Raw genomic sequence first — 15,289 nt, forward strand, 5'->3', positions numbered from 1 at the left:
CATTTATGGAGCTTTCAAACAGATGTCCACATGTTTGCTCTCTCGTAACCACATGTTCTTTTACAGCCTGTGTCAGCTGGTCACATGACCCTCACCTTGCGTGGTTAGAGTAGATTTAAGGCCCTTAAATTAAATTATGGGTGCTCATAATTTAGGTTGACTCGTTTGCCTTTTTTGCTTGATTTAAGTTCTCAGGCAGTTTGACATTTGACAGTAATAAAAACGCTGTAATTATCTTTTTTTTTCTCCTTGAAATTTGATATATTTTTTAAAGTGACTAAAAAAAAAAAAACTGGTGTGCAACTGGGAAACTGATGCGTGACTCGAGCATCTACTTGAAAGCTCGATTTTATTTTTAGATTAATTTAATGATTAATTAATTGACTGATTGATTGATTGATTCTAAATAGGGTAATTGACCTTAAGTTAAATTTTAATGTTACAATTTTTGCTTAAAAACGTCTGCTAGCTCATGGTGGTGAGAACAGAAATATAATATGACCTCGATATAAAAAAAATTCATGAGCCGGAATGGTGTAATACTCCATCAATCCACATGACGGTGCTGACGTCACGCATTGCCGTACAGTATAGTGTAGCTACGATGCGGTAACGTGCAGGCTTTTTAGACTTTTTAAAATAGAGGCATCAATATTTTTGTAAAACTGACTGACTATTTTTCACGATTCTTCGTTTCCAAGAAAAGCACAATCATCACTGGCACACTTTTAATTACATGTTTATTTTTCCTATCATATTTTACTGCGTTTGAGACAGCCCGGTTAAAGATACGCAGGCACTTGAAAATACATTTATTCTAATCGGCTCCTAATTAATGTGTAGATACGCAGTACATTTCATACAGCTATTTTACTTGTTAAATACAGGAGTTTAATCTGTGCCATTTATACCAGTGTTCCTTTTTACACAAATACCTGTGCTCTATTTAAATAGGCCAACGTGTGAGTACCGCCTCTGTATGTAATTGTCAATTTAATTACATTTCAGAGTCTGTGCTTTTTCTCTTATGTAAACGACTTAAATCAGTGGCCCAAGTTTCTTTTTCCATTCTTTGCCACTAAAGTATCTTTATATCTAGGTACGAATAGTTTGCCTGTGGTAAATTTATTTCATATTTTCATACTTAAAAATATGCCAGTTATTTTATTATTATCCATTTTACTTAAATACAGGAGTACTTCTAATTCTCTGATGACAGTAAAACATTATCCTGCATTTTGCTTCTTCTGCTTAATCGAAGGCGTTAAATCAGTACTTGTAGTTTTACTAGAAGTTCCAAAAGAACTTAAAGTATTATTGCCACCGTTAGTTACCATATCCTGTTTATTTTGAAAGAAAGGCCGGAAACGGGGTATAACACAAAAGATTTGACGCGAGAAATATTGGAGTCAAGCGAGGGTGAAGTGAAGTGATGAGGAAGCTGACCGGCGCACGCACACGCGCTCACGCAAACGTAACATGGGACGATTTCCCATTTTTTAATGCATGTTTTTTTTCTTAATATTGTCAGGTTGGAATATTTGTTTTACGGAAGAACACTCGCACAAGCTTGGATAAGGCACTTTCTTTTGGGGGGGACGTGCGTGTGCTCGTGCCACAGCGATGACGACAGACGTTTTTACTTTGGCACGTGAGGAGACAAACAACACGCTCCCCGCCGAGCACAAAAAGGTGAGTTGAACATTTCATATCAGCAGTGTTAAGTTGGCATATAACTTTTCAGTCTGCTTTTGGGTAGAATTTAGCTGGTTTATTCGTTCTGCAGGGGCGGATCTACAATTGTTTGATATAGGGTGCAGGGTGGCACTTTCAAATATAACATTCCCGTTGCAGGTGTCTTTTACTCCACCAGGTTCAGTCGAGGTCGATTGAGAATTTGTGATTGTTCTTGTGGTAATACGGTCTTACAAGGTGGATGTCATTGATGACATCACAGCACATGTTGGGGTGGTGGCAAGGAGAGCTTGCTTGTCATTGAGGGGAGATGATTTGTTTTTACCCTTTATTGAGCCAAGGCACATTTCCAACGACAAATGAACAAAGAGCATTCAGTCTCACAAAAGTGTGCACACCCCTCATATTTTACTGGTGTTTATACTTTCATGGATAAATACCAAAGAAATAGCACTTTGCCGCAATGTAAATATATATACTGCAGTCATTTCCCAATTAATTAAAGGAGCTAAAATACAATCGTCTTATTCCAAAGTACTACTTGCTTAAAGTTTTCATAACTGCACAGCCACAGTCAAGTAAACATCGCTAGCCAGTTGAATACAAAATACAGTAGACACAAAGTACCATCTTAGCATCTTCCACTTTCACATCTTGCATGTTGGAGGTTTGGTTTGAGTTATTCTCATTTTGGAATTGTGACCGGTGAAACAGTTGTCCAGAAGAAAAAGAGGGGGTCGTCTTATAATCAGGGTCGTCTTATATTCGGGCAAATACGGTAGTTTCAATCTAATAGTCAAACTGAGAAAATAGATGAGGTCTCACAGGAGTCAGCACCGTTCAATTAAATTCTCGAGATAAGAGCTGCCATGGAACAATTACTGTGGCCCTTGTGGAAGAGTTGATGTGTCTGCCTGATCTCCGCTTCAGGTAGTATGATCACCATGTGAAATTTGAAAGAGCACCATAAACATAAAATGAAATTCGAAGTGATGGGATTGTAAGCATTAGTAGAAGAGGAAAACAAACAGTATTTCTGAGTTACAGGTAAGACATTGATCTTTGTGATAATTTTGAAAAAAAATGCTATGTTTGAGTGTGACTGTGGGAATCGGATGTATCTGCCCATCCTGCGTAACATTCATTCTCATGCATGTTGCAGGTGGATGCTAACACTGCTTTCTGGATGGACCCTGTTGCCTCGCTCAGTGTAGACTTCAAGTCAGTGACGGGAAAAAACCTCCTTGGCAAAAGTGTTCTTCCTCCTTCTGTCACTGCAGACCAGGCCCAACCTAGCCCATCTCTCTCTTATGGACATTGCAAGAATCCTTCACCAGAGCTGCAGAAAGTACTGGTTATCCCTACTACCAGAGACATAGTCACAACCAATGACAAGCTTCTAGATTCGGGCCTGAATAGTATCAGTAGCTTCTTGAAACTCCCTTGGATGAGTCCTTACACTGAGGCAACCATGTACCCCTTTCTTGACATGGCATACAAGGCCTCATTCCTGGCCCAGGCCTCCCCATTCATATACCAGCAGTTAGCATACCAGTCTCTGTGCCATATGGCAGAAGGCGGCTCACCTGAAAACAGATTATTTTATTTACCCCAGTATGTTCCTACACATGTTTCTTCACAATTGGAGTCTGACTTTAGAATACCTGCATCCATGTCAGCTGCCCTCTCACCCCTGCACACATTGCAGTGGCCTTCGGTACATCAGCAAACATCTGCCTTCAGCACCTCCCTGTACCAGGACGCTTTAGCTTCTGCTTTTCACTTCGATGATTGCCACCTTAACAACAGTCGCGCAAAGTCTGGTCTCCCCACTTCTGCTAAGACAAGTTCTACAAGCAACAGTCGCTCTGCCTGTGATCCAGTAAACAGTTCAGTCCCTGGTTCTACCTCAATGTCGACATCTGTAGATTCTCGGAAGACTTCAAAAAGGAGCACTGCATCATCTAATGAACTTGCTGGGTTTCCTTCCTTCTACATTGGCAGCCTTAGTTCTGAACTAGACTCCCTGAAACAAACCAGCAGCAGCCGACAAAACCGCTCTAGCCCAGATCACTGTAGAGCTGCAAAGTCTCTTTCACCTGCAAGAACATCAGTAGACAGAAAAGTACATTCAATACCTTTGGATCTTTCTGCGAAAAAGACAAAAGGCTCATCAAACAGGTTCCTGTCCGAATTAGACTTCTTTGCCCAGCTAAATTATGGGCTACAGGCAAGTGATGAGAAGTGCCTGAAAGAGAACCCAGAACCCCCAAAAGCGAAAACCTCTTTGAATTCGGATAAGGCTGCACATTTTTTACAGAATCAAAGTTTCCCTGGCATTAGAAAACTTGAGGTTGGCAGCCTACCCTCAAAAAGATCTTCTGAATCATTCTCTTCCACAAATTTGGGCCAGCAAACAGTGCATGTGACAAACGCTAAAGAGGCACACACATTTTCTGGAAAACACATTCTGTCCAAGGTCCAAGGTCAAGATAAACAATCAAATCAACCCAAGGAACAACAGCCACACATGGAACTCGGACCCACTCCCAGACGACTCCGCACTGACTCTTTTATTCCACTTGATTTCGGCTGCAGCAATGGCTACCTTCCATACTCGATTACGGACACCGTGTCCTTGCAGCACATGTCCCTATCGGACAAAGGACGTAGCCACCACTACCCCATCCTCCGTAGTCAAAGCGGTAATAGGACTTACACATCTTCAAAACAGGGTCTTCAACACAGAGTAGATTCACAGGGTACCTTACCTTCTCTGACAACTCAGAGAGACCTCAAAGAACTTTCAAACAGGTCTCTGTCCAAATCCTGTAATGTAGAGCAAAACAGAGGCCAAGAAATCCAGCAAAAGCCAAGCCAGACCAAAAAACCAGAACCCGAGCAAAGAGCGAGCAGCAGAGAGCGGTCTTCAACTGAATCCTTCAAATCTTTTTGCAACCCGTTCAATAGGGTTAGCGAGAGCATCGTTTGTGTTGACATGGCTTTTGAAGAAGTTGATGAATCACCTCACAATCGCAACAAAAGCATACTTGCCAACCAGACTGTTGGGCAGCAGGGCTTACAAGCCCCCACATCCCAGCCCCATTCTCTTCATCACAAGTGTTCTTCTCCCCCTCCTCCCAGTGAGGAGATTTCAATAGAAGATTGTCTTAGTCCATATCAGGACCTCCCAGACGAGCGGACGATGCGTTGTGCCAGAACATCTCCCGAACAGTTTTCCAGGAAGAAGGTCATTGGGGCCCCATGTGGTTCAAACAGCTTGGCAAGAGATGAACATGGTGCTGAAACACTTGACGAAAGTGATGATGAGGACCAAGTCAATCAGGAGCCATCCTCAAATATCTGTGCAAGTAAAGAATGTTCTTATTTGTGCTCCGCTGCCACCCAATGCCTGGATGGTCAAGCTGTTGGATGCGGCTCTCATTCAGATCATTCACTTTGTACCAGCAAGACACCAAGTGTTGATACGCCTTTGCCGTTAGCAGCCGGTGGCGTCGACTCCGAAGCTGAGTCCTTTGTCTCCATCAACCAAAGAGATCAAAACATGGCAGTTGACAGCCAAAGCATCAATCGTAGGTCTCTTGTATATGAATCCAATTTTAGTGATTGTTTAGGTCAAGAGCATTTGCTGGAAAATAATTCCAGAGACACTACCTTTCACACGGACGAGAAGAACACCCAGGACATCATGGATGTCCAGGTTGATGGGGGCAAGGATACATGCACAAGCACCCAGACAGAACCTTTTTCCAAATGTTTGGACAGTCAACCAAAGTTGGAGACCGAGGAATCTTGTGATTCTCTATCCAGCTGGCCAAGTCAAGAGCAGTGTAAGGTATGAATCCTTTCATTCATTCTATTGAGTTTTCCCTGGAATAGTTTTGGTTTTAAAGTGCATGAATGCATTGTTAATACATGGACAATAAAGTAAATCTTTTGGGCCTTATTTTCGTAGACAGCGCACATGCTCAATGTAAAAATTGGCACAGGTTAATTTTGGTGTTGTGAGCTTGGTGGTGGATAAATATCCCAACAGTGTGCATCGAACCCTCTGAATCATTGTGGAAATTAATTGAATGTATTATTATCACCCCCCTGGCTGCTGCACAGCTACCATGTTGTTTGTATGCATGTGTGTGGTGTCTCTGTGTGCGGTGGCGGGGTCACACACACAGACGCGCATCGGGGGGTGGAAGGCGGCCTCCTAGTATACAGAGGAGATCTTCTTGCAGATCCATATAAACGTACTTTGCGCATTGATTGCTTGCATGGACTCCAGTGAGTCTATTTCTGCTTTCGCAATGTCAAAGATGTGCACGCCTCTTCTGTGCTGAATTTAAAGGGAATGAGTGGAGTCACGTTCCTTGGTCAGGAAGCAAGTTGGCTATATTCACTCCCACAACAACGCAAACGCCCCTTTCTACCTGCGTCCAGCTACAAAAATAACCATGGCCTTTTGCCAACAACAGTCTCCCACCTCTTTTAAAAAGGATCTTCTGAAGAGGTCACTGCTACGGTTGCAACTTCTGACCACCGTGAAGAGCAGACAAGCACATTTTCAGCAGACAACCGTGAAGAGTGTTTAATTTGTTTTGTTTATATTTTCCGCAAGCTTAAGATGCTCCCTTCTTATCAGCTCAAGGAAAACCAGAATGACGAGACGGCGGCAGCAGGGGAGGCTGAGCTGGCAGACGCCGGTGGGGGCGAAGGGGGATGGTTGGATCTGTGCCAGCAGAGTGACAGGAGGGGAGGACGCTCCCCTCCCACAGTCCACGTCGAAGGACAGAAAGGTAAGAGGAAGAAAGAGGAAGGAGAATGTTTACACAAATTTGGTTGCACCTGTAAAAAGGAAATTTCAAAAATATATGGTGTTTATGTATATTTTTGTGTGCATTTCTTTTTCATGGTGCAGGTGCACAACCATCATCCATTTGTGTCACATCTGTGTACAACCGTGCCAACGACCTGGTAGGCAAGGATGATTGCTCAACAGAGAAGATGCAGAATGAAGAAAGTGACAAAGAAGAAAGGCAACAGGCTGTTGCCACAACCAGCGGCAGTCCGGTTCACTGGAACGAAACGTCCTCTGTGGAGGGCCTCAGCGGTTTGGATCCTAACATGGCAGCAAATCGCAAGCACATGTTCAGCCTGGAGCCATTTCACCAGAGCAACATCGGTGGTCGCTGGATGAAGCGAAGAAGAACGGAAGACATGGGAACGAAAAACGGTATGTTTTTTTCCCAACCTCCTTAAAACCAGCATTATCGGCGTTACAATATTAGCTCATTTTAGAGTTTTTTTTTAACAAAGTCATTGCTCAGTTGATTATTATTTTTTTGCTCTGTGTTGCAAGCAAAAATGTGATCTTTTTTCCCCTTTTAATCAAGATCTCTACCTTTCATGAACATGCATCATCAAAAAGACTGAGCGCACTTCCATCAGACTGCTTAGCTGGCCTCTCAATCGAAGCTTACTGTAAAACTATAAATAATAAAATTATTTTGTATTTCAACAAACCACAAAAATTTGTCTCACGAAAGATCATTAGCTTAATGGCAATTCATTATGCAAAATGTCTTAGATAGTTTAAAAAGAAAAATAGCACAGATTTTTTGCTAGTACTTACAAAGCATTACTCAAAGATATTACTCTGATTTTATTGAGTGAACTACTATCAAGTAATTGGTTGGTGTTTGTTGCAGACTGGAATGAATTAATGGCATTTCCATTCATCCCAATGAGGAAATGTGACTTTAGTTAATAGCATGGTCACAGAATAACTTGCACGACCAAGTAAAGGTGCCATCGTGGTATATTACATATTATTATTATTATTATTATAGTTTACCTGTCCACCTTAATTCATGGTTTGCGCAATAGATGCGACTGAGGACACAAGCAAGCAAAAGAGTTGCATCGAGCAGAACGGCCCCTGCTTCAAAAAGCCCCGTCTACCCAATGATGACGTGAAAGGTATTCAACTTTTTTTCCCTCTTCTTTCAAGATAGTATGCCCCATGAGCAGAAAGTAAACTGTTGCAGGCTTCTTATAGAAAGTGTGCGAAAGTACATTTAACAAAATGTTTAAATTCACAGGCAAGTGCAGAGGATGTTTTCAGGAAACAAGTTAAATTTTGAAAAGGATTCACCCATGACAGCACTAATACCTAAGGGCAGAAAATGCAACCAGCTGATAAATTATTCATTCATGGTAAAACAACCTTGGGCTGTATTTACACATTTCTGATTTCTATTTCCTGCCCTCACCTGCTGGCTTGCATGATCACGCTCATCATTCGTGTTGTGTGAAGTCGCAGGTTTGTTAGCGAGGAACCACGTCATGTGTTCGCAGTGTCGCAATAAGACCGACTTGAATTTGAGATTAGAACAAATTCATTTGATCGTCTCTCTCCAGGGAGAGTGCGTTTTTCAAGTTAGCGTTTCATATAAATTTATGTAATTTTACTATGTGTTTGCCGCAGTTCGAACTGAGACGTATCTTGTTGAAATCAGATATGAAACTACCTCCCGAATGTGTGTTTCAATTCGTATCGCAAAAAGGCTGTCTGAGCGCAGCCTTTATTATATCACACACATAAACCTGTATGTGTGTATTTATTTATTTTTTTTCATCAGTCCACGTGGCCTCATCCCCAGGGGTACAGACGGACAGTGCTGGCCTCTGGCAACCCTCCCACGTCGCCTCCTTCCGCCTCCGGGAGAAGCATCAGAAGCTGAGGGAGAACCGCAGGGTCTCGTCACTCCTCCCATTCTTATCTGATGACAGCCCCGATAAACCCACGGGGAAACATCCATGCAAGACCAAGCACACGAGGGAGGCAGCAGAAGAGGCAGATGAGGAAGGAGGTGACGTGGAGGACAGAATCAGCCAGGTGAGAAGTGAAAGTTCTTCAGAAGTCATTGCAAAAAAAAAAAAAATCATATCATTCTCATTAAAGGTTATCCATTAGCTATTTTTATACATACTATATGCAAGCAGTTTCAGTATAGTCCTGGAAGTCAAGGTATACAAAAGATTGGACAAGCAATTTACTTTTCAGTTGTTTATCAGCGTGTTTGTGTTCATCGGCTTGCCTTGTGCTTTGCGACAGCAGCCGTAGAAGACATTTCCTCTGGCAGAGTGAACACACACGCACACTTTTCTGTCACTCTACGCTCCGCCGTTGCCGGGTAGCACGTACACAGACGCACGCACCCCTCCAGGGCCAAGCTTGAATCCTGTCTGCTGATGCGTGACGGCGAGCGGCGCCTGCACATGGCCATCACGCACACACCCTGACACACATGCTGTGCGTGCGGCTGCTAAGCAGCAGAGGCAGTTGCCGCTGTCAGCATCTTTGTGATGAAGATTTTCATCAACAGAGAGAACAGGCAGAGCATCCACAAAAAGCAATCACGTGCTCACAGCGTGGCTCAGCGTGAAGTTTAAAAGTCCGTTTAAAGTAATGCTAAAAAGCAAGGCAGAAGGGGCTTGACGAAATGAGAAATAGCTTCATGTTGCAGCATTTTAAAGGAACGGACTTTGAACACCAACAGTGGCGCACCATATCTCTGATTTAAAACTTTATTCAATTTTAGTGTAATACATCATTTATTCTAAACCTGCTTTTTTTTTTTTTTTTTGGTCTCTTGCAGCTTTCATTCGACACATGCTCACCACCTCTGCAGCCGAACCTTGCAGTTGAACCTGCACCCTCAGAATTGTGTCACCTAATTGTGAATAAACATGCCGGAGAGACGCTGCTGCAACATGCCGCCCGGCTGGGAGACGAGGTAACTAATACTGCACTATAACATTCAGCGCATAAAAATCTACCCTGAAGCCGCTGTGCGAAACATATTTGATGAAACATAGTAATCTTCATGCTCTCTCCTGATTGGCTGCTGGTTTTGCATGTGACCAGGAGGCAGTGCTCTACTGTCTGCAGCTGAGGCTCTGCAACATCAACCATCAAGACAATGCTGGCTATTGCGCCTTGCACGAGGCCTGCACCCAAGGGTGGTTCACGATTGTGCGCCACCTGGTGGAGCACGGGGCGGACGTCAACTGCAGCGCTCAGGATGGAACCAGGTCAAATACTTCCTTGGAGTCCTGATTGCAAATACTTTATCTCAAAAAAGTGACTGCAGTACATACCTTTCATTTTTTGTCCATGTTCTACTTTCATCCGACGACAAATGAAATTTTGCTACAATGTAGTCAAGATACAATCCGAGCAAAGGTGGCCAAGGTATTTCTGTAGAATTACCGAAGGGACCATACGAAGATTTCATATCGGCCAAGAGCATGCTGCAGTTTATCAGGAGAGGTTCCAATCAGAACAGGCCTTGCCATGGTTGATCCAAAAAACGAGTGCATGTTCCAAGCGTCATATCCAGTAAAAAAACAATATCAATCAAATTATGTCTGTCCATTGTATTTTGCGCTCCATTAGCTTAGCCAACTGGCCACGGCGTGCACCTTATTCCTCTTTCGTGGACCAAACATTTTTTTCCCAATGTCATAGCTGTAGCTCCATACACATTGGACAAACAAGCCGGTGGGGGGAACAAAAGTGTTGCTGTCAAGTGACCGATGGATAGAATAATTTTTTCATGTCATTGTTTTGTTGAGGGGAGTCATGCTTGCCAAGCCATGGCACGCTAGTAGTTGGCTCCTTAGTCTGAAAGCTCTCTATTGCAATTGCCTCTTCTGCCGCCAAAACAGTTCCAAATCCATTTTGCCTTCTATTGGCGGCTGCAAGTCAAGTCATTTGTTCCGAGCAGTTCACAATGCGCTCGTCCTTTATGTTTGTCCCATGACATGCTGCGTCTCTTGTCTGTCATCAGGCCGCTACATGACGCTGTCGCGAACAACCACATGGAAGTGGTACGTTTCCTCCTGGCCTGTGGCGCCGACCCCACCCTGACCTCTTACTCCGGACGAGGACCGATAAACATGACCAACAGTGTTGCCATGGAAACCTTCCTAGAGGGTAGGACACGGATAGCAGATGCGTTTAAGATCTAAGGCTGGGTTCACGTTTGTCAGGTTTGGTTCAACTCAATCAATCGAGTGCTATTAGTCTGTCACTTAGATTGTGAACGTCATCATCCAATTCCCGGTGCGCACCGAGCAAGGTGAACGCGACCGCTTGGCGAAGGGCGTCTTGGTTTGAATGCCGCGGTGGAGTTAAATTTTGCCAACGTTGATAGCGCAAGTTAGGTCGATGCAGAATCCTCCACAGGAAAAATCTCACTTCACTAATTGCCTCCGTTCTGAGCAGGCGAGGAGGGTGGGTGAGGAGAAGCAGCAGTACAGCAGGTCAAAATCCAGTAAGTAGGGCAGGGTGAGACTAGTTGCATACTAGATGTGGTTGACCCAAAAAGTTGAAGCGTTATTGAATATGGTATTGAACCAAGGTTGAACAATCCACTTGAACATAGCAGGCGTGTAAGCTCAAAGTAACGCTAACTGTGTGGTTGTGTTATTGAGGGACGACGTCACAATAAAATGACGACTCGGTGAGCTAGTACGCCTAAAGCCCATTTATGATAGCAGACAACAAACCAAACAGGCGTCAGTCAGACGTGTGCGAGAAAACAAAAGAAAAGTGCTGCAGCGTGCCTTCGTCCGCCAGCCTGATTACAATTCACCGCCTGTGTTTGTTCTCTCCCTCCAGAGGCTTTTAATGAGGCTTGGCTGCTGAATCTCAGAACAGCTTACCGCCGCGCAAACGCACACACACACACATACACACACACACATACACAGACACCTGCCGGCATCCGTCTTCTCTCGGCCGCCCCCGTCTGAACACGGCCGTCTCTCACTGTTAGCGCGGCTCCTTTTGTTGTCTTTCTGGCGCCGTCGTCTCGGGTCGCTAATGGCCCGTCTCTCTTGCTCTCTCCGCAGACTATCTCGCAGATCTCAAGGGAAGGCCGGAAGGTGATTCTGGAATCTGCTGGGATTTTCACGGCAGTTCCGTGTGCGGTTAGTTTCACACAATCAATCAAAATTGCATGAAGGATTGGTGCAAGAACCAAAAAGGCAATCTGGCATACTACATGAGCTGGTGAGACCAAGGAATGAGTTTCACTTAAAGTGGTAGTGAAGATTTTGCTTTGCAATTTGTTTAATGTGCCCTCACTACTTGAAACATTCTGATTAATGTTGCATTTGTGAAATAAGACTTGCATCTGATTTCATCCGTCAAAGGTCAGAGTCATTATGACACGCTACTGGCCCTCCATGGTCCGCTGAAATTGACATCAAAGCGCCCCCGGACGCGCATTCACAATGCAGTTAATTTGTTCATCCATTAATAAATATGTTAACCAGTTACCGGCCTCAAAAAACACCAAACTGAATATATACTTAGTAAAATATCTTGCAGAAAATTTCTAGATCTCAACAGTTTTTGAGTGATTCCTACTGTTTTGGTAGAACCATCCAGTGAGGGTGGCGTTTACAACATCCTGGCCGATCCGCCTGGGCCTGAAGAGGAAGAAGAGGAGGAAGAGACAGAGCAGCGGGGCGGAAAGGAGGAGTTTGAATTTGAGCCGTCTGACAAGCCACTACCCTGCTACACATTGCATGTGTCGCCGTCTACGGGGTAAGTGGGACGACCATCAGCCAAGGTCAGCCGGTTCAGGTTTTGTACGTGTGTCGACCACAGGTTCAGGTTCTGTACGTGTGTTGACTGTTTGCAAAATGGAATAGTGATGGAGGACAAATGAAGGACAGGGGAATAACAAAGATCACATTGATTTTGTGACGCAGCTAATTTAAAATAAAGTTGTACTGTTCAAATCTGTATATACATATCTATATCTATTTATATATATATATATATATATATATATACACACACACACACACACACACACACACACACACACACACACACACACATAGGATACGTGTGTATTTATATGGAAAATCTCCATTCAATACGCAGGAAATGTATTGATTATATTCTACTCATGGTAAACCCTCAAGGGATATTCAAAACACACTACTGCATATTTTGTGTTGGACACCTCAAAGAGAACCAGATTGCAAACTTGCAGGCTTGCAAGGAGAGTATCAAAGTGAAAGTGGTGCACAAACAGCGCTGCACTTTTTGAGCTGGCGGTAGGGGCTTGCTCAAGGGCAACACTGCAGAAGCCAGGAAGCATTAAAACATGGGGGAGGGGGGCAAAAAAGAAAGTCAGCAGCACTGAAGAAACAAATTATTGCTATTGTTTCTACCACGTATTTCATGTTTTATTTGAATTTTGTGAGTGCTAGTCCGAGACTATGGATGCGCCAGATGAGGCCCGCGGGTTGTACGATGCCCCAATCTTCTTCAGCGTGTCGAATGCGGCAAGTTAATTTTCTCCACTTGTACTCTTCTCCGTGTCCTCTTTCCAGTCCTCGTAACTGGCTCCTCCTCCGCGATGTCTTGGCCTGTCTTCGAATGACACCTCACGCCTTCCGTCGCCTCTTCCCACATCTTGAGGTTCGTGCCATCCCACAGGCCGAGTTCTACTGCCAGGCATCCTTGTCGCATCTCTGGCGCCATCCTGCTAAGCAGGCCTCTTCCCAATCGCTTACCAATGACTTGCTGGAGTTGGTGGAGGCTACACCCAAAATGGCCGCCATGCTTAGTTCTCCCCTTGAATTTGTGGACAGCCGGGCACTGCCAGAACCGGCAACATCCCCAGGCCCAGCCCCACTACTGCCGTCATCGTCGACTGGCTCAGTTCTGCCAGCACTTGCCACCCTAGGCGAAGTTTCGCAAAACCAAAGCCAGCGTTGTGCTCCAGTCGCCGCAGGGGAAAGGAAGACAGATACGAGCAGCGTCGTCACATGCAACCAAGTGGCCCCAAGTCACACTCATCCCAAAGAGACCATCAATATGTCAGAATCTACAAAACAGGATAGCGCAAATCCAGCAAATATGGACTCTGATGTGAGGGAAGTGCAACACTTGCAAAATGGAGTCCCAATGAGTACAAACTGTGGTACTGAGGAGAACATGCAATGCGGTGACCTATCTGGGAACACAGATGCTAACAATTCTCGGAGTGAACACAACAAGCGTGTTCGCAAAGTAATTGGCAAAGGTTTGAAGAAACTAAGCAGCTGTGCAGCTGAGCAGAACTGTCAAACCTTACGTGACGGCAGCGGTCACACTGTGAAGATGGATGCTGCGTGGCGAAGACACTTGGCAAATGTCAGAGTTCACATCAGGGACTTGGGGGTAACATTTGCAGGAGGCCGGACCCCCAGCAATGTGAAGGTTGTTGACAAGGTCGCTGAGACCAATGCGACTCTGCACAAAAATCAGTCTGGGAGGTGAAAAGTTACAAATGACCCATGACCTTTTTTCAAGGACACTCTCCTTTTTTGACCTTTGCATGGATCAAACATCCGTACCAACCATCCAATCTTCCATTTTCTATCCCGTCATAGGTCATGGATGAAGGAGCTAATCCCAGCTGTCTTCGGGTGAGAAACAGGCCAGCCAATCAGACAGGCTGTATTAAGTTATTGTACTGTACATAATGTAAACACTAAATATTTATAGTGAGTGCAATTGTTATAATTTATAAATGCTGCCGGTTGTCAGTTTGATGCGGTTCCAGTGACGAATTTGTTCCAGTTCTGGAATATTGTTTACTAGATTTGTATTCTACTTCCTGTTGAGTTTTTGTGCTATATGGTCCACTTTCATGCCTCATCAAATAAACACCAAGTTTGTTTGCATCTGACTTCAATTATTTAGAAGAGGCCTGTATGCCAATCATTTGTAATTAGTTACAAGTATGCATATAGAGATAGTACAACAAAATAATTCACTACCTCATCTCTCAAATTGTCTTATAACGTTCCTCTAGATTAGTAGCTTACTGTAGCACTGGATGGGCGGATGGATGGATAATAGATCCTATTAATTAATGAAAAAGAAAAAAAAAACAGTCACCCTGCCCATTTAGTTCATTGGGGCACAACATCTGACTTCACTGTCAAGCTCTTTGTTGTCTTGTTTTTCGATTTTTGACAGAGTGTGGAATCCCAAAAATAAATATGGCCATCGTTGTGTAGGCTTGTCGTCGAAGCCCGGCAAAACCAAAAGCCTTGTTTTTCTCTGGCAGTGTGTGTTTTGGTGCATTTTGTGATTGTGTGTACAGATGGTGAGTGAAACTACTCAAAAAGAACTCAACCAAACATTTCATTCATACTTGTAAAGAAAGACATGATGGCAGTTTGGTTCCCTTCAGAATCAACTACAATGGCTTGCTAGCTTCTGTTCACAACGTTCTTTCAATCAATTTTTTTTTTCCTTTGGACAAGCCTATTTCTTTTGTGGTGCAACTGGTGGCTGAAGGCCAAACCTAAGTTTTTGACATCGTTTCAGTCCAACTCAGTAGCCCGTCACACCAATTATATACAAATATTATAGAATAGATTTATGTCTTTTGACACCATCAAATAATAACAAATCCCAAAAAGTTGACCTTGACCATGGCATACCATCCTTGCAATAACAAGAATGTCACATGACCGCTTGTTTTGACTCTTAAAG

General features: G+C 43.8%; 1 protein-coding gene across 2 annotated transcripts; it reads left to right on the forward strand.

Annotated features, from left to right (window-relative positions):
• Positions 1-1,392: 1,392 nt before the first annotated feature.
• LOC148402051 (uncharacterized) lies at positions 1,393-14,469 on the forward strand. 2 transcript variants are annotated; one of them, XM_088369399.1, is made up of 12 exons: positions 1,393-1,692; positions 2,858-5,551; positions 6,353-6,506; positions 6,629-6,943; positions 7,597-7,689; positions 8,352-8,608; positions 9,372-9,509; positions 9,641-9,807; positions 10,566-10,711; positions 11,632-11,709; positions 12,163-12,331; positions 13,132-14,469. In XM_088369399.1, exons 1-12 carry the CDS (start codon positions 1,624-1,626, stop codon positions 14,060-14,062), a joined length of 5,211 nt encoding a protein of 1,736 aa, XP_088225525.1. In that variant the 5' UTR covers positions 1,393-1,623; the 3' UTR covers positions 14,063-14,469. The 2 variants fall into 2 exon arrangements, with proteins under 2 accessions (XP_088225525.1, XP_088225526.1); XM_088369400.1 differs by having other exon boundaries at positions 8,373-8,608.
• The last annotated feature ends 820 nt before the right edge of the window (positions 14,470-15,289 follow it).

The sequence above is a fragment of the Syngnathus floridae genome, chromosome 2 (genome assembly GCF_059516105.1).
Source record: "Syngnathus floridae isolate MCC-2025c chromosome 2, RoL_Sflo_1.0, whole genome shotgun sequence".
In the NCBI taxonomy this organism is placed as follows: Eukaryota; Metazoa; Chordata; class Actinopteri; order Syngnathiformes; family Syngnathidae; genus Syngnathus; species Syngnathus floridae.

Bases quoted from the DNA above. Each gene is read 5' to 3' on its own strand.
- LOC148402051 (XM_088369399.1), top strand. From the start codon at position 1,624: ATGACGACAGACGTTTTTACTTTGGCACGTGAGGAGACAAACAACACG. The intron at 7,690-8,351 runs GTATTCAACTTT...TTTTTTCATCAG, and splicing joins ACCCAATGATGACGTGAAAG to TCCACGTGGCCTCATCCCCA. The intron at 8,609-9,371 runs GTGAGAAGTGAA...GGTCTCTTGCAG, and splicing joins TGGAGGACAGAATCAGCCAG to CTTTCATTCGACACATGCTC.